The sequence below is a fragment of the Macaca thibetana genome, chromosome 14 (genome assembly GCF_024542745.1).
Source record: "Macaca thibetana thibetana isolate TM-01 chromosome 14, ASM2454274v1, whole genome shotgun sequence".
Lineage (NCBI taxonomy): Eukaryota > Metazoa > Chordata > Mammalia > Primates > Cercopithecidae > Macaca > Macaca thibetana.
The window spans coordinates 92037278-92058070 of NC_065591.1; the positions used below are offsets into that span (position 1 = coordinate 92037278).

Below are 20793 nucleotides of genomic sequence, written 5' to 3' on the forward strand. Positions count from 1 at the left end.
GAGTTCTTTCTTGCTCTTTCTCCCCCCTTCTAAACTGGCTTTGGTTTGGGACATCTGCTACTCCTTTATACCCACTATTCTGACATGCATGTGTAGTTTTCTTTATTTTTTATTTTTCTTTTTTGAGACAGGTTCTCACTCTGTCACCCAAACTGGAATGCAGTAGCATGACCATGGTTCAGTGAAGCTTCAACCTCCCATGATCAAACAGTCCTCCTGCCTCAAACTTCCAAGGAGCTGGACCCATAGGCGTGCACCACCACACCTGGATAATGTTTTTTATTGTTAGTGGAGACAACGCCTCCCCATGTTGCCTAGGCTGGTCTCGAATTCCCAGGCTAATGTAATCCCTCTGCCTTGGCCTCTCAAATTCCTGATATTACAGGCATGAGCCACTGTCCCGGGTCCAATGTGCAGTTGTTTAACACATCTTTTTTCATATGCTCTCCTTTTCCTTGGCAATGACGTTAGACCACCTCTACCACAGCAAAAACTCTTTAAGTGTAGAACCTCTCTGTTTCTATATTCTTAATAGCCTCTAAGATCGAACAAGGACTATGTAGCATATCTGAATGAACATATAAATGAATGAATGATAAAAGCCCTCAGTAGTACATATAAAATTTTATAGTTTTTGCCAAAAATTTTGTTAGAAATAATAAATTCAGTGTAATATTTTTATATGTATTTCTTTGTTTTAAACAGAATATTTGTAGACAGCTTTATTCAACTATTTTCCTTAAAAATTGGCCAATAGTGGAAACGAACTTTAACTTGTATTTTAAGATTTCATATAATTACAACAGTATCTCATTCTTAATAAAATAAAATTTCCTCTAACGTTTTTGCAAACATAAAAAAATTATATTGCAAGAATGTAAATTAAGAAAAATTTTACAGTAAAATCTGGATTCACAAATCATTTTTCCAAAGTCATTCAGGTGTTATATATATGGAGAGAGAGACAGAAACAAGTTGAGTAGTTACACAGTTACACTGTATATTTCTACCTGTGCTAATGCTGTAGAAAGAGCAATGACTCTAATACCTGACTTCCTATTAAACTGGTTCGGGTGCCTTGGGGATAACTAAACCACTTGAAGTCCAAAAAAAAAAAAAAAAAAAAAAAAAAAGAAGAAGAAGAAGAAGACTTTGCATAGTTACAATAGCATTTTTTATTATCAAAGTATCTTCACTACTATTTTTGGGGGGTACAGGAAATAGAATTTTGTGTGTAGTGTAATGCCATTCTTCTTCAAAATACCTATGGTTGAATAATTTGCTTTAAAAAAAATACATTGAATTTTTCCATGTAAATTTTTAACGTGGTAAGGTGTTTGAGAAATGAAATCATCCTTGTTTACTGCTTACATACTTACAGCCTACCCACACTGGGTAGAAAAACTGAATGATACTCAGTTAGACAGTGGGAGCCCTCTCCGATGGGAATGTAAGGCTACTGGAAAACCCAGACCCACATATCGTTGGCTGAAGAATGGAGTACCCCTCTCATCTCAGGTACTGTTGGGAGTTTTTAACCTGTTCTATTGTAATTTTAGCAAGATTTCACATTGGACAAACTAGGCTTCTTTAGTCTTATTGAAAGTCTTTTCCTATTTCTGATTCATAATATAGGACGTGTTTGTGTTAAGGATGAATGTTATCGAGATTAACTGAGAATTTAGCTCAATGTCTGGGATATAGCAGTCATCTATTTTAATATATTTTGAGTGAGAAACATAACAAATATATAAGCATTTTTTATTTTAATTTCCTCATTACATTTTTTGGTAATGTAGTGTTTCTTTAAAATGTTTTCAATCCTATAAATTTTTATGAAACTATCAATGATTATCATAGACTTATTTCCATTTGTAGCTGACTTTTAGATATCACCTAAAATTACTTGGCATCTTTGTTGATAGACAAAGCACTGCCAACTAAGATTTTTTTTTTTAATGATTTGTTTGGCATTAAGTAGATAAGACGTCTGGTTGTTTAACATTTTAAAGTTAAAATTTGTTTTTGAAATATGCTCTTGACTTAAGGTTACCTTAATTTGCACATGCTCAATTTTTTGTCTTTTATACTAACTTTCTTCTGATACTGAAGTATATTGTCTGACCAATAATTTTATCTAGAATCTAGTCACAAGGCAGTTTTCAATTTGTGTTAGTTTTTTGGGAAGTGAGTGAAAATGACAAACTCCTCATTGGATCAATATAGTAAAGGGATTGTTCTTATGACCTGGGCTATTTTTAACCTTGATCTCATGTGTCTATAACCTCAATCCTTTCTACTATATGAATCCTTCTTTCCCTTTGTAAACAGAATGCAAATAAAAGCATCACCTGCTGATTATATTTCACAAGCTCAACTAGTGTACCAAAAAAAGGCACCTCACTTTAAAAACAAAACTGAAGGTAAAACTTGCCAGAATAACTCCATAAAAATATCATTATAATTTATTTTCAACCAATCAATAACCATAATTTACCAGATGCATGTTATAATAAAATAATGAACAGTACATTCACATTGCTGCATGGCCAAATAATGTTTAACTGCATTAATTGCAAACTGTTTTTTCTTAGTCTAGCAGAGGATACCCATAAAATCCATGTTATTTGTTTACTTTCTAGATCTAATTTTTTTTAATTCCATTACAGAGTAGGGTTGAGATGGTTAATGGAGTATTGATGATCCACAATGTGAATCAATCAGATGCTGGAATGTATCAGTGTTTGGCTGAAAATAAGTATGGAGCCATTTATGCTAGTGCTGAGCTGAAGATTCTAGGTATGCAATTTCAAAGTAAATAAATAGAAAAAAAATAAACCTTGCTTCTGTTCATGCTCTAATTTTTACTATACTGAAGTTTTATGATGTGGTTGTAAAAATCTATTTTATGGCTTGAAAATAAATACTATGTCTTGCTGATTTTTTTTTAACTTTAGTAGACAGGTTTATGTTGTGTATAGTTTGTCACATAACTTTTTGTTCGTATAGTTTTTTTAACTTTAGTTTTAATCTTAAAAGGTTTACACAATACACCTTTGCTATGGCACTTAAAAAAAATCACAGGAAGAGATATGTGTTAACTTCTAAGGAAGAATCCCTTGAGGGTAGGAGATCAGAATATAGAATTCCAGCAGCCTGTCGATGCTCCCATAGCAATGCTTAATAATTACCCAGGCATTTCCTATCAGTAGCTGTGTGGCTCCTGAAAGACAAGTGGCTAAATCACTCTCCCCTCATGGGGCATCAACTCCTGCCATCCTTACGTAACAGGGAAAGACTTCCTGATGCCAGGCACTACAATCTCATAAGGTTACACCCTTGATAAAAATGTAACCCAGGCGCTCCATTTCTTCACTATTTAAATACTACAGGAAAGAATCAATCCAGGGAAATAGACTACCCAGAATAAACATGTATGAGCCATTGGAATGGATTTTACTTTTCCCACTTTGATTGTTTCCTAAACTGGTTCTGGGATGTTTGTAATGTTGAGAGAGATACTAACTCATTGTCTTTCCAAAGCGGACAGAAGCCCAACTGTGCTTTCTATTCCCCATTTAAATTATCAAAACATAACTTAAGAGAAACACCAAAGATCTCAGGAATCTTGGAGCCTTCCATTTTTGTATCAGCTAAATTTAATACATCCTAAAGCAATTTGTTGGATTATGAATGTTTCCAGTTGACATTTCTCCACATTACAACAAATCCATCCAAAATAGATAGAGGATTCTTCCTTTCAGTCTCCTTCATTCTAATCAATTAAATGTTAATGTACTTTCTTGTCAACTCACACTATAATAGCACTGAATTAAAAGGCTGATTTACCCTTCACCTAGTTAGTAGCTCTGAAACATTTATCCAACCCTTATCATTCACAAGAAATATTTTCAAAATTACTTTCTGTGAATTCTATTCCCAGTAGGCCAAAAAAAAAAAAAGGTACCTGCAACAACTATCTCCCCATAAATTTCTTTGGCTTTTCAATATTTTTTCTTTGAGACAAAGTCTCACTGTCGTTCAGGCTGGAGTGCAGTGATGCCATCTCAGCTCACTGCAACCTCTGCCTCCAGGGTTTAAGTGATTCTTTTGCCTCAGCATCCCAAATAGCTGGGACTACAGGCGCCCACAGCCACACCTGGCTGATTTTTGTATTTTTAGTACAGATGGGATTTCACCATGTTGGCCAGGCTGGTCTCGAACCCCTAATCTCAAGGGATCTACCCACCTCGACCTCCCAAAGTGCTAGGATTATAGACGTGAGCCACCATGCCAGGCCAATGTCTTTAGTTTTAAAAAATCTCTTAACCTATCTCAATTGTGTACATATCTTTTTAAATGTTGTGACATGCATTATGTTGCTATATATTTTATATATATATAATATGAAATACATATAATATCAGATTGGTAAAAATAAATGTCACAGATACTCTAGACTTGTAGACATCTTTCAGGTTCTCTTTTAGATTCAAAAGTGTTTTAATAAAAATTATAGTATACACAATATTATTATTAATAAATGATCAAACCTAACAGGAAAATTATAACTCTAATTGAAATTCAAATAGTTCAGTTTTAAAAAATTAATTTAATGTTTTATAATATTAAAGTAATATACAGAATAAATTAAGATTCGTAGATGGGAAATGGAAGACACAGGACTGTCTTTTTGACAGGTAACCTCCATCTTACCAAAGGAAGCCTAAATGGATTCTCTTGGTTAGCTTATCGCTCTTTTGCCAAAGTCATTCATTAGTCTTTCATAATTGAATTTGGTAATCACAATTAAAACATGTCATTTTTTGAAATAGCCTTTATCTGTAGATCCTACGTTGTGTGACATCATCACCTGCTAATGTAGTAAGATACATATTAACTAATAATAAGTAAAATTTTGAGCTAGTGCCTTTTTCATGTGTAGATATACTATGATTTTATGGGAAATGCCTCCCAGAAGAAGTTACAAAATCTTCATAAATCATCCATTAGAGATTATCGTCATTGCTTCTGGTAGGACTAACATTTGCTTTTTTAACAGCTTCAGCTCCCACTTTTGCACTGAATCAACTGAAGAAAACAATAATTGTTACCAAAGATCAAGAAGTTGTCATAGAGTGCAAACCCCAAGGCTCTCCAAAACCAACCATCTCATGGAAGAAAGGAGACAGAGCAGTTAGAGAAAACAAAAGGTTAGAATCTATTTTATAATTCAAGTTCAACATTAGACTTTTTTGAGGTTACAGGTGACACACACAAACTATGCAAGAAGGAGTCTTGCAGTACCATGAGATGTATTTTATGAGCTGATTGAAATATGGCTTTGCCTATATAGTGATTTTAAAAGAACCCAAAGTTTGACTTCAAAACGGTCAGTCGTCTTTGCCTCCATGAGGTTTTAGCACAAGTTGGAAATTTCACTAGGTTTTGAAGAAAGTACACTTTAATTAAACTAATTATTTTTGTTTGTTTGTTTTTCATCTTCTGCATTTAGGAGGGCTACAAATAATCTGTGATAATTTTTAAGTGTTGTGTTTTAATTTGATTTTAATAATACAAATGATAAAAACATATGTGAACCTTCTGGATAATCATGACAGAATACTTTCTTGTGATATTTATGCCAATGCTTGTCTTTTTATCCAGGTCATATTTAGGCAAAATGGTATAGGATTATTTTTAGTGCCACAGGCAAATGAGAAATGAGCAGAGGAATATTTAATATGTCAACATTTGTCTGTGGCAACTAAAGCCAGAGGATATCACAGGACTACAAATGGAGAAAAATTCATGAAGGAATTAGATAATCACATGGCAATCTATTTGCTCCGAATTCAAATGTTTCATGTCCTACCATTATTGACATATTGGTATGACGAATGGTGATTCAGCTTTGACGAAATATTATCCTTTATTATGTCAAAATAATATTTTACCGTATTAGATTTTAATTGATCTAGAAGTATAAGGAGTTTATTACTTGTTTTATGTTTGTCTCAATCTATATAAAATGTAATTGAAATAATTTAAGTCTGCATTAGCGGTTCACTTGAATAATTTTCAAAGTAACATTGAAACATATTGAAAAATTTTTAAAAAAGTATTTTTGTTTTCCATCAAATCTGAGAAACACTGATTTAAACAATCTATTTCAGATGAAATAATTTTTGGAATACTGGCTTCAATTTAGACCAAAAGATCTATGCTTCTTGGAAAGGGTGATCACCTGGGATTGGGATGGGTCATTGTTGGCACTCTTACACCAAAAGCCCTATCATAAAGATCAAGGCTGACACTCGTAACAAAAGACAGGCTAACAAGGGAAAAGTTTTGTGTGACACAGGAGCCTTCAGAAATGACCCAAAGACTTAGAGAAAACTCTTTTTATGCTTAGGTTCAATGAAGAATAGAGAGCCATGTAGAAATATGATTGGACAAAAAGGATGTGATCTAATGGTTATAGACAGACAGGGAAAACACAGCAAGGCCTATCTGTTCAGATTCTTCTTGGACTTTTTGTGTGGTATTCCTTTCCTCCAGGTGTAGGACAAGTCACCTGTCACATGAGATAATTCAAGGGAGAAGGGAGAAGGTCAATCTTTCTAGGTTTTATAGCTTGCTTTGGGGAAGGGAAGTTATAGTTTCTATGATCTGCCTTGGGGGAGAGAATTCCGGTTTCTATCATTCTCCGCAGGAGAGAAAGATGAGTGGGAAACAGACAGATGGGAGAAATTCAAAAAGATCCTGCTTCCCAAGTCCTTTCAATCTTCTTCAGGTCAAAGTACTCTGTGCTGTATTCTGGGGTATCATGTTCTGAGCCCCAACATCGTACAACTTGTTTTAAAAGGAATTTCTCATTCTCAGGTTGAAGGTGGGTGGCAAATGATAAATTGTGAGATCGTTGTTGACTATGATTGAATTGATCAGAAAATGATTGAATATTAGTAGACTGCCGCTCACAACAATGTGACTTTAAAAAAACTGCACAAACCTAATTAAAGTAGAAGAAAATTGTTGCATAGTAGGAACAAATAATGTACACTGCTAGATTATTTTTTCTGAATGTATTAAGTTTACAATGTCATGAAAATATATATGCCTTCTCTGTGCAAAACATTCTATCTGAAATGCATGACTTTGTTTTATGTTTCTGGGTGGCATGTGAGGTTTGTCCCATTTATTTCAGTTCACAATAAGAATGTTCTTCATCAACTATTCACAAATGTCACATGGTGAGTTTAAAAAATTAGGGTGGAACCTCTTTTTCCAAAGCAAAAGTATTGAGAGAAGTAACAGGATTATGAGTATTCTATTACAACAACATAAGCATATTAAATTTTTTATTTGTCAGATGTTGAAAAATACAGTTCATGAATTTTTCAGCTTTCTTGTTTCTCTTTCTTTCTTTACTGCTAACCCTTGGGGTTAGTGAGACAGATACATTGACCTGAAACTCAGATCACTAAATTTTTTCTATATGTCAATACTTCTGGTCAAAGTGTTGTTTAGGAAGAAGGCTGAAATGTAAAAATTTTTTTATTTATTCAAGCAAAAGCAAGACTGGGCTACATTTCCTTAGCATTCTGCCTACCTTGATCTATATGTTTTAGGTCAATAAACCGGCTTTATTTAATGACAAATCCCAGACATATAGTGCATTTTTATTCTTAAAATTGGCAGGCACACTTAAAAAGCACCATTTTTATTATTGAACGACTTGTTCAATATGGCAGTCCTAGGTTTTTAAAAAAAAAATCTAGTTCGCTACAAAAAATAATAATACTTAATATTAATTAAGAGGCTAAGATTTCAACAGAAATAAAAAGAATTCCATAATACAAGAAGACACTTAGTTGAAAAATCATACATTCTAAAATTATGAATAGAAACTTAACAATTTCAAATGTCTATATTTGACATTCTTTAAAAGAAGTATCAGTTACAATGACAACTTATTTTCTTCTGGAAATTTTAGATTGCTTCTCTGTTATAATGCACACCAACCATTTGATTACAGGCCTAAATGTAAATTTAAATAGAAACAGAGATGTTAGAAAACTGTTAAGACTTCAAAAAGTTTGCATAATTTTTTAAATTTATAATTTACATTGGGTTTGCAGATTCAAATCATGGTTTATTTTGGAATATAAATATAAATATCATTCATATGATCTACTTCAAATGTATGCCCCACTCATCCAACCTACAACAATTGAGATACAAATGTTGAATGAATTAGCATTGTCCTTCATTAAAAATTTTGTTATTTCGGGTTCATTCCAAAGAACTATTGAAACAGCAAATGGCAGTTTCTATATAAGAAATAAATAATAATATTATATTGGGGAAAAGGAATTAACATAATAGTATATTATAAAGGAGACATACAGGCCAGGTACAGCTCTCATGCCTATAATCCCAGCACTTTGGAAGGCCAAGATGGGAGGATCACTTGGGCCCAGGAGTTTCAGACCAAACCTGTGCAACACAGCAAGACGCCTGTCTCTGCAAAAAAACAAAGTAAATAAATTGGCATGGTGGTGAATGCCTGTAGTTCCAGCTACTCAAGAGGCTGAGGTGGGAGGATGGGTCGAGCCTGGGTAGTTTAGCAGAGCCATGATCATGCCACTGAGTTCCAGCCTGGATGACAGAGCAAAACCCTGTCTCAAAAATAATAGTAAAATAAGATCACAAAGAAATATTTTTTTAAAAAAACAAGATATATCAATTGCTTTCATAGCATAAAATTATGTCCAGAACAATGGCATAAAAATGTAATATATAGTTTTATTTGCAGGAAAATGTAATCTAATCATCTGAAAATATGTCAGAAAATCGCGAAGGTAAATTTAATTTAGCGTTACTGAAATTTAACTCTAAACTGTAAATAAAATGATTGAAAGTGATAGAACAACTGAAGGTTATGGTTAATCATTTATCAACAGAGTGCCAAATAACCATTTGGCTCATTTTGTTTCTACCATGTTTTGAGCAGATCTGCCTGGTTTAGTTTTCTCTGTTTTGTTGAGGGGTGAGTGTCTTCAAAACACATTATTTTTTATGTGTATCTGTTTTGCTAAGGAAACTTAGAAATCATTATTCTAAAGTTGAAAATTTGATAATAACTAGAACATAATATGACTTTTAGAAAAAATATCATTAACAAATGTGTTGCCTGCTTATGTATTGCCAAACATTTCATTCATTTGGCCCTAAATGATAGACCTAAAATATACAAGAAAATGGATTACTTCAGAGCTAAGATTTATTTACAATTGTTTGTTATTTATATCACAGAATGATCAGTATGTGCTCTCTTCAGATAGTAAATCACATTATTACTAATAATGATGATGACTGCTTATGAGTGCATAGCATTTATAATTTGCAAAGCACGTTAACATTGTTGCTAAAAGTATAAACCAGTGTATAAAAGGAGGACTTACTTGCCATGATTATCCTGCAGATTATGAGGTTTCAACAAGTTACCTAATTTATTATCTTACTAAATTAAAGGAGTAAGCTGATTGGGTTGTGAGAATTAAATGAAATTTTGCATGTAAAATACATTGCCTAGTGTATGACATCTACTCAGTACTCAGTGAATGTTACGTAAAATGATAATGATACTGATGAAGATGATGGCGGTGGTGGTGGTAATGTGATAATGATGGTATCTGTATCAGGCCATTTTCATACTCCTATAAAGAACTGCCCAAGACTAGGTAATTTATAAAGGAAAGAGGTTTAATTGGCTCACAGTTCAGCATGGCTGAGGAGGCCGCAGGAAACTTACAATCATGGCATAAGGCAAAGCAGGAGCAAGGCACCTTCTTCACAAGGAGGCAGGAAGGAAAAGTGCTAAGCAAAGGGGGAAGAGCGCCTTATAAAACCATCAGATCATGTGAGAACTCACTCTGTATCATGAGAACAGCATGGGAAATACCATTCCTATGATTCAATTACCTCTACCTGATCTCTCCCTTGACATGTGGGGATTATGGGGATTATAATTCAAGATGAGATTTGGGTGGGGACACAAAACCTAACCATACTAATATAATTTGTACCTTTGAATCTTTGTCCTTGGAATAGGTTCCTGTCCTAGTAGACCAAATATTTACTTGTTCCATTACCATTTGATAGGCCATGTGCAAATAGATAAATAGACATAGGGAGTTAATGGAAATAGAAATGAAGTATATTAAAGACTTGTTTTTTGTTTGTTTGTTTGTTTGCTTGTTTTACTGTTTTTCTTTAAGGGATCTACAGGTTTTCCCCCCATCACTTTCACTTTTGAAAATCACTGGCACATAGTCACTTAGGTTTCTGTATCAATCATGTCCATTTTCATACTAAAACTAATAAACTCCAGAAGTACTAGGAAGTAAAATATTCCACAGGGATTTTCTCCTCTAGTAGACTTTCATTCAGAATGTTCTGCTTATCAAACTCATATTGGATTTTCACTCCAGCTCATTTTTTCCATTACTTGGCCATTAACTTTTGTTAAAATATAATCATCCAGAAGCACTCCAGCAGTGCACAAATATTAAGTCTTCATTATTACATGTTCAATTTCCTGTACTTTTTGTAGACAAAGACAATCGTAGCTAAAATGAAGTAGTTTTTGATAAAGACATAGTTGATTTTGTTTCCTTTCCATAAGTGCATATGTAAACTATTGTTGAACCTCATAGAATATGTCATATATGTTTAAAATTATTCACAATTACTGAAATTTCAACATTTTTTAAGCACTAGTTTTTATGTCCAGGCAAAGTAAGGTAACAGTTACGGAGATAATGGACTATAATTCAAACGGGTGCTTAAGAAATCCTGCATACAAAAAAATAATGAAATTATCCTTTGGAGGGGCAGTATTATAGAATAATTTTTCTTTTATGGGGCTGTAATCTAAGAAAAGACTTGTCCAAAATCTGACATAATGGCCCCCTGCTCACTAAAGGAGCTTCCGAAAGGCAAAATTTTCAACTTACTCTTTAACACGCATAGAAAATTGCACTTGAAATACCCATTATTTGACTTCTAGTGGGAATTCATGTTGTGTTTATTAGGCAACAATGATGAAGCTCACATACTGACTCAGAGACATATGGGAAAATCTGTTCTTAACAAAAGCCCTAAAGGACACTGTTACTGAGAAGAAAGCAAGGTCTTCTTACTTTATCTATGGAAGAGGAATTCATGGGTATAATTAGGGTCTTGTTTCTGTCCCTTTGTTTCCACCTACATGCTGTGTTTGCTAATGAACAAGCTGTTTTGTTGTTTCCTCTGTGACAGTGTCTTTTACATATTAAGAACATAAAACAATATAAACTGTAGGTATCTGGGTTTTCCTCAGTGTCTACGAAATTGTATAATGAGGGAAAATTAGCATTCATAAATCAAGAATGTATAATTTGAATTTATTTGTGAATTAATATCTATGTTTTCAAAAGACATAAAATGATTAAATGGCATTATTTACCTAAAGGAAGAAAGGTTTATATCTGAATTTATAAGATTTAGTAACTATAAACTGCTTACAATATAAGATGCCTTAGTACTCAGGGATGGTTACTTGCTGTTTCCTACCTATGTACTTAAGGGGATGAGGAGGAAATGGCCTTACATTCATTATGATGAGATTAAGATACTGGCTTCCTGATTTCAGTGAAAGCTAACTGCACAAGACTCTGCCTGATTCACCTTCTTCTTTTCCTTAGAATGCTAATTTTTTATTAGGAAACATTTTAAAATGTAAATCATTAGCATTTTATTATGTTTTATTAGAAAAATATAAAAAGAAAGAAAAACAGTCATAGCAGCATTGGAAATTAAGAATATAGATGAACAAATTATTGACTTCTAGGAGGAATCACCACTTCATATAGAAATGAGCTAAATTAAGAAATTATCAATGAGTCATTGAAACCTAGATCTCTGAAACTTTAGCGAAGTCAATTAAGAAACCAGCAGAGGAAAAATTTTACTCACTTCTACTTTACGTCAGTATCTACTAAATTCAGAAATTGTGTCTTACTATAGAAGCTGGCTTGAACCTCCCTCCCAACAGAAGCTGCTTTGCAAGGTGTAAGATGCTATGTCCGTATTCCACCCCATCTGAACTGATCCAAAACTTTTTTGAACATTATGAATCCATCAATGGGGTGAGACAGGGCATAAATATTAGGATTTCAGGTGATTAGTAAATAAAACATAATGTCAACAAATAATGATACAGAGGAAAAATATTGAAATTCATAAATTCTGGAAATTATGTAATTCCATGTACTATTTCTAGCAAAAGAAGGACTATATACTGTTTCTGATTTTTCAGGAGTAAATTTACCTCTAGATATGCCTACAGACTAGAGAATGGGAATTGACAAACATCTCTCCTCAGTCCAGTAGAGTTTCATTACAGCGTTAGTAGACCTTGAGCATTTGACTGCAGCTGTTTACCTAACTGACCTCGAGATTAATATTTGGGGAAGAGATTCTGGAGCACTGAGAGAAAAAAGAGACAAATAAAACTGAAAATATTACCAATTGGCAAAAATAGGCCTGTAGACATACGAGTGCAAGAGAGTTTAAAGCACAAACACACATTAAGCATGATGGTTAAATGATAGTCATACATTTGGTAACAAGATGTCAAGCAAATAGAAAAAGAATCATCATCATGCTTAAGTACAATACAAAAAAATTATTTGTGTGAGTGTGTGTACAAATAAGTTAATAAATATCAGGAGTTGCAAAGCAAAAAGCTAAAAGCATTCTAAATCATGGTGACATGCAAATAAACATAGTCATAGTCCATATAGGAAAAATTAAAGATTAAAGTAACAAAAAATAGATATGTTGTAGAAGCATTGTAGGTTTGTTGGTTTTTATTGAGATAGAGTCTCACACTGTTACCAAAGCTGGAGTGCAGTGGTGCAAACACAGCTCACTGCAACCTCGACTTTCTAGGCTCAAGCATTACTCCCACCTCAGCTTCCCAAGTAGCTGGGACCACAAGAGCACACTGTCACCACCATGCCTGGCAAATATTTTTAATTTGCTTTGGTAGAGATGAGGTCTCACTATGTTGCCCAGGCTTGTCTTGAACTCATGGGCTTAAGCACTCCTCCCAGCTTGACCTCCCAAATTGCTAAGATTATACATGTGAGCCACTGTGCCCAGCCCACTGTGGGATTTTTAATTACGTTTTTGATAAGTACTTAAGGACAATGAGGAAATGATGGTATATTATCAATGGAAGAAATCATCGAACACGGTACAAATTTCATTTGAAGAGAAAAATGCACGCATGCACACAAATACTTAAATACTGGAAATAAGTACAGTTAATTGTTCACAGGTTATCTCTAAGAAGAGGATTATAGATAATTGTAAAAACCATTTTATGCATTTCTGTTTTGCATCACTATAAGGAAATACCTGAGGCACAGTAATTTATAAAGAAAAGGGGTTTAATTGGCTCACAGTTCTACAGGCTGTACAGGAAGTGGGATGCCAGCATCTCCTTCAAGTGAGGACCTCAGGAAACTTACAAGCAAAGTGGAAGGTGAAGCAGAAGCAGGTGCCTCACATGGCCAGAGTGGGAGTAAAAGAGGAAGGCCAGATGCAGTGGCTCACGCCGGTAATCCCAGAATTTTGAGAGGCCAAGGCAGGCGGATCACCTGAGGTCAGGAGCTCGAGACCAGTCTGGCTAACATGGTGAAATGCTGTTTCTGCTAAAAATACAAAAAATTAGCTGGGCATGGTGGCATGTTCCTGTAATCCCAGCTACTCAGGAGGCTGAGGCAGGAGAATTGCTTGAACCCAGGAGGCAGAGGTTGCAGTGAGCTGATATAGCACCATTGTACTCCAGCTTGGGCAACAGGAGCAAAACTCTGTCTCAAAAAAAAAAAAAAAAAAAAAAAAAAAAAAGAGAGAGATGGGAAGAGGTCCCAGAGTATTTTAAACAACCACATATTTAGTGAACTGAGCAAGAACTCACTTATCACCCAGGGGATGATGCTACGCCATTCGCAAGGGATCTGAATCCGTGATCTAATCACTTCCTACCAGGCCCCATCTCTGACACTGGGAATCCGATTTCAACATAGGGTTTGGAGGGGACAAACATGTAAACCATACCATCCATATTTCTAAACTTGGTCTCTTTCACAGAATTAATAACCCAAAATAATGCAAATTTATTGAATAACGATGTACTCACACTATGCCAAATAGTTGAATGAGAATGGGAAAAGAATTCTCACATTTTCAAATAATTCAGTTTTCAGCAGTGTGTTTACATAGTATAACAATGATCACAAATATCTAAATTAATGGCATCCACTTAAACACAGAAGATCAGAAGATAAACACATCAGGAACCCCCAAAATATCAGTTCCTAATATTTTCCAAATTTAGGGTGATGGTAAACCTAAACACTCCTCTTTAAAGTCCTTCAAATAGTTTCTTTTTCTTGATCATACCACCAGTTTGTTTCTAGATTTCACTTTTTTCTTAAATGTTGAATGTAATAAAATAGGTCTTAACTCCCAATGGGAGGTAACACTGAGAAACTCAGTTAAATTAAGCTGAAAATGACAACAAAAGAAGTCTGGTTCTGTTGTACTATGAGCACCTCCAGTTTTTGACTTTACGTCTTATGTCTCTAGCTAATTACCAGTTTCGGAATCAGTTCATAGATTCTACTTCTAAGCATGGTTCATTTACCCCAGTTACTATAAATTGCTTCACTAGTTGCTCGCTTGTGCTCTCCACATAAGCACAACTTGAACAAGCCATTAATTGCTCACAGGCTTTTCTTTTTCAAAAGCCCCCCCAGACTACAACTTCAGCTTAATTTGTCCTTAATACAAACAGCATCTAAAATACTTGGGAATTCAAGCATCTAAGTACATGCTCCTGACTGATCCTACTACCTCCCCAAGTGACTCTTCGGTGAATATAAAATAGTGAAGACAGAAGATTCTGAGGATGTTTAGAAAAAAAGCATTGTACAGTGGAGATTTTTAGCATCCTCTGAGAATTACATAGTCACTTCTTTTCAGATTTTGCATAAATCACGATCTAATTTAACTTTGGTTAATTTATAATGAGAATTAGAGGGATGGTTACAAATTAGAGCATAGTACAATGATAACCTTGACTGTAAATGAAAAGAATCTGCACATCATTTCCATAAAATATAATGTACACAAATTTTATCATTCACATGCTTACATCTCTGTGTTCTAATGACAATGTGGTTTCTGAAAAAAAAAAAAAAAGAGGTAGGTAGGTAAGTAGGGAGATAGATTGCGATAGACAATAAAAGACTTATACATTTTAAGACAATAACTATGTCATTAGTTAATAGCTGGAGTTTTCAAGATAACAATATAATTTTGTTTCTCTCTCTTTCCAGTTGCAAATGGTAGCCCTACTTCTCCTTTTCCTTGATGGAGAGAGAAACCCTTTCTTTCTCTACCCTCTGAAGGTTCAGTAACTGAGTCTATGAAATAAAGTGACAGTAGACAGATTAGTAGGACAAAAAGCATACAAATTCATTGTGTACAGAGGGGCATCACAGAAAGAAAAGTGAGTACCCAGTAACCCGAAGGAGTTTAGAAGCTTATATATCATTTTCATAGGAGAGAGGGGTGGTGGGATATATGCAACTTAGGGGGGAGTAAATTATTTTGGGGAGAGAATGAATGGGCCCACAAAGCAGGTGATAACCTGTGAGAAATTCTGTCTGGGTGGGGTGCTAACTTCTGGTCTGTTTTTCTGTGATATATGTCAATCTCCCACAATGATGAATTTCCTGGGGAGGAGATCTAGGATGAATTGAATGTTTTCTGGAGTATCTGGTATCAAAAAATAAGAAAAATTCAGAGAAAACCTCTGCTCACAGCTGCTGGTCCCCAGGTGCCTTCAATTTAAAGTAATCAGCACAGTAAAACTTCATATTTTGGGATAGCATTCCCAAAACTCCTTCACCCTCATGCCACAGACACATGGTCTATGAACAGTTACATTCAATTCAATTTATTTCCATAAAAACTAAACTTTCTTCAACATATCCTGGATATAAGACACTATGCCAGTTCATACAAAGATAAGTAAGAGAGAATCCCATCCCCCAAGGAGGTACCTGTCTAGTGGAAAATAAAACTAATGTAGACACCTATAAAATAGGACAAACTAAGGTAATAATAAAAATAGCTAGAACTGACTGAGTACTGGGTATTTTTATATATGCATTACTTTATTGAAGCCCTCAAAATAAGAAAATGTCTTAAAGAATATATAATAATCCTGATTATAAATAATTAAATCATAGAGAGATTGTCTAAGCACACACACACATAGCAAGTAACAGAGCCAAAATGAGAGTGTTCCAATTCTGTTTGAATCTAAACCCTGTTCTCAGTCTACTGTACCATACAAAAAACTTTGAGAGTTAAGAAAGAAGAAAATAAAATCTAGATAAAAGGTAAGCTTCCTGGGGGAACTGCCATTTGAAGTGGTCTTAGAATAAGATTTTAACACAGAGGGACAGAGTATATTTTAGGAAGAGACTTCAGAATTTGCAAAACTAGTTATGAATTCAGGACACTTTTGGGAAAGTAAATACTAATATTTGTCCAGGGTATAGACTGTGTTGAAATGAAAAACATGCTGAAATAATTGAATAGCTGAAGACAAATTAAGAAGAACTTGAATGCACAGATGGAGTTCATGCTTAACTTAGTAGCCAAAAGGTAGTCTTTGAAAGACTCAATTCACATCTTTTCGAATTAATATATTTAATTTTTAAAATTATATTTATTTTATAGAAAAATGCACACTAATTACTCTATCAATGACAAAATAATTAAAGTGATTACTTAAATATAAAATACATAAATAAATATTATGTAAATGTCCTTGTTTCAACAACGAGCTAGCAAGAAGCTGGAAGGAAACTTCAAAGCCTAAGCACTAATCTTACCCTGGAGGTAAGCCGTGCACTGGAGCTGTCTTTCACCTTAAGGGCAATCGGTAAACCTACTGACATTGGGCAGTGGATTTTATGAGTTACTAGTCTAGAAGGAAGCAGATAAAGCCTATAGCATATCCCTCATTAGGACTGGACCCACAAAAGCTACTCCTAAAGCATAAGGATAAACTTGAAATAAACCAGCCCTCTCAGAGAACCATAAAGAAAATTATCTCTCTTATGTGTCAGCACTGATTGGGGACTGAGGTGGGGGAAATCCTCCCCTTAGGTTTTGCAACCGTAGGCCAAAAGCTCTAATTTATACTTCCTGGATGACCTGAAAACATCAGCCTAAGAATGTAATTAATGTAGTCCCAAACAGAATATGACCCTAAGCACTTAAGGTGCAACAAAGAATGCAAAGCAACGAAAGCATCAATATGTAGTTAAAGATAAACAAAAGTTGTCACATAAGACAAGGTTATGTTTTATTCCTCCAAGACTAAAAAAAAAATTTAAACCTGAACACAATAATATCATGCATTATTTGGAGTTAAAATATTCTAAGATGCTTGAATTCTTTGAAAATAAATGAATATATTAATTCAAAATTTGCTATGTTTAAGCATGTTTAAATTTTTAGTGCAACCAATTAAAGCATTGAAATAAGACACCGTATTTCCAAACTAGTTAAAGAAATAAATATAAAGAAACGTTAACCAATCAAAAAACAGAGGGATATATATACATATACCAACAAAAAAAACAGAGGGATATATATATACACATATATATGTATGTGTGTGTATATATGTGTGTGTCTGTGTGTGTGTATATATATGACAATAGAAAGCATAAAATAATTCAGAAAAGCCAAATATATCAGAAATTACTATGAATACTGAAGTAGAGATAAAAATCTAGCAATTATCTGTAGGAGCTTTGTCATAAACAAAATAAACAACAAAGTTGAAAGTTAATGGGAAAAATGTATCATATAATACTAACCCCCACAAAACTTGTTTAACTATATCAATACCAGAAAAATAGACTATACAGGAAGGAGTATAAAGATAGTATAAAATCTCCCCACTATCAGAGTGGGGAATCTCAAACATATTCCTTGTATTTCAAAATATAAGGGAAAATTTATAGCTCTACGTATTTATGTTACAAAAGAGGGGAGTTGAAAAATGAATGAGCTGAGCTTCTATCTTAAGAAATTAGGAAACAAATATTTGAAACTAAACTTAAATGCAAGAAAATAATAAATTCAAAATTAAGTTACAAACAATGTAAACACAGTTGGAAGACTGGTAAGGTCAAATACTTTCAGAGGACCAAGAAAATGAACATATGTGTAGTAATCAAAAAATCAAGAATAGATATAGAAAATATTAAGAGCAAAAATGAAAAATAAGCACAGATACTGTAAAAAGATAAAAAAGGAAATAAAAGAACATGATAAATAAATGACAAAAAATTGGATAATTTGATTAAATGGATAAATAAAAAATGATATTTCAAACTGACTCAAGAAGAATTGAAAAATTTAAATAGTTTCATAACTATTAAATTAGTAGTTTCAAACATACACCAAAAACCTTCAAACATACACCAAAAAACTCGAGGTGTAAATGCTTTCAGTAGAAATTTCTACCAAAGAAAATAAGAACAAATGATCCCATTTGTACACAGTTATTTCACAGTATAGAAAAGAGAGAAAATAACCCTAACAACAAAATTTGCCAAAGACAATATGAGAAGTAAAAACACAAGCCAATCACCCTCATGAACATAGATGACATTATATAATGATAAAGTGTTCAATTCAACAAGAAGACTTAACTATCCTGAATATATATGCATCCAATACTAGAGAACCCAAATTCATAAAGCAACTACTTCTAGACCTACAAAAAGACTTAGCACACAACAATAGTCGGGGAATTCAACATCCTACTAAGAGCATTAGACAGATAAATCAAGACAGAAAAATAATTTAAAAATTCTGGACTTAAACTTGATACTGGACCAATTGGACTGAATAGAAATCTGCAGAATACCCATTGACCACACGGTATACATTCTTATCATCTGCACATGAAACACACTCCTAAAATCAATCACATGCTTGGCAATAAAGCAAGTCTTAATAAATTAAGAAACAGAAATCATACCAAGAACAGTGAAATAAAAATTGCAATTAATACCAAGAAGATCTCTCAGAATTACTCAATTACATGGAAATTTAACAACTTGCTCCTGAATGGCTTTGAGTAAAACAACAAAATTAAGGCAGAAATAAAAAACATTCTTTGAAATAAATGAAGAGAAACAACATACCAAAATCTCTACTATGCAAATAAGCACAATCAGAAATGACAAAGATGACATTACCACCAATCACACAGAAATACATAAAATCCTCAGAGACTATTATGAATACCTTTATATACACAAGCCAGAATATCAAAAAAAAAAAAGGGATACATTTCTGAAAAGCAGTGTTAAGAGGGAAGTTTACAGCACTAAATGCCTACTTTGAAACATGAGAAAGATCTCTAACAATCTAACATCGTACCTATAGGAACTAGATAAACAAAAACAAACTAAACCCAAAGCTAGCAGAAGAAAAATTATAACTAAAATCAGAGCAGAAGTAAATAAAATATTGAGAAACAAAAATTCATACAAAGAATCAATGAAACCAAAACTTGGTTCTTTAAAAGGGTAAGCAAAATTGACAGACTGCTAGCTAAATTAACAAAGAAAATAAGAGGACATCCAAATAAGCACAATAAGAAATGACAAAGGCGACATTACAACCAATCCCACAGAAATACATAAGATCCTCGGAGACTATTATGAACACCTCTATGCTCAAATCAGAATATCTAGATGAAATGCATACATTTCTGAAAACACACATTCTCCCGAGATTGAATCAGGAAGAAATTAAAAACCTGAACAGACCAGTATCCAGTTCCAAAATGCAATCAGTGATAAAAACCTACCAACCAAAAAAACACTCAGGACCAGATGAGTTCACTGACAAATTCTACCAGACATACAAAAAAAGAGCTGACATCAATTGTACTGAAACGTTTCCAAAAAATCAAAGAGGAAGACCTCCTCCCTAAGTGATTCTGTGAAGCCAGCATCACTCCAATATCAAAACCTGGCAAAGAACAACAAAAAAGAAAGCTACAGGCCAGTATCCCTAATTTAAAAAAAAAAAAAAAAAAAATCTCAAAAAATACTAGCAAACCGAATCTAAAGGCACATCAAAAAGTCAATTCACCCTGATTAGGTAGGTAGGTATTTCTGGGATGAAAGGTTGGTTCAACATATGCAAATCAACAAATGTGATTCATATGTTTGTTGATCACATGTATGTCTTCTTTAGAGAAGAGACTGTTCATATCTTTTGCCCACTTTTTAATGGAGTTGTTTGTGTTTTTTCTCGTAAATTTGTTTAAGCTCCTTGTAGATTCTGGATGTTAGACCTTTATCAGATAGACAGATTGCAAAAATGTTCTCCCATTCTGTACGTGCAGCCAACAAACATATGCAAAAAAAGCTCAACATCACTGATCATTATAGAAAAGAAAATTAAAACCACAATGAGATACCATCTCATACCAATTAGAATGGCTGTTATTAAAAAGTTATAAAGCAACAGATGCTTGTTAGGCTGTGGAGAAATAGAAACACTTTTACACTGTTGGTGAGAATATAAATTAGTTTAATCACTGTGTTAAACAGTGTGGCGATTCCT

General features: G+C 33.7%; 1 protein-coding gene across 2 annotated transcripts in view; it reads left to right on the forward strand.

Annotated features, from left to right (window-relative positions):
• The window catches only part of CNTN5 (contactin 5), a 1339954-nt gene that overhangs the window by 1025923 nt on the left and 293238 nt on the right, over positions 1 to 20793 (forward strand). For both annotated transcript variants that reach the window (XM_050758026.1, XM_050758027.1), the window contains exons 11-13: positions 1382 to 1518; positions 2670 to 2799; positions 5063 to 5213. In XM_050758026.1, the coding sequence (XP_050613983.1) occupies positions 1382 to 1518; positions 2670 to 2799; positions 5063 to 5213 (418 nt within the window). The remainder of the gene's footprint in view (positions 1 to 1381; positions 1519 to 2669; positions 2800 to 5062; positions 5214 to 20793) is intronic.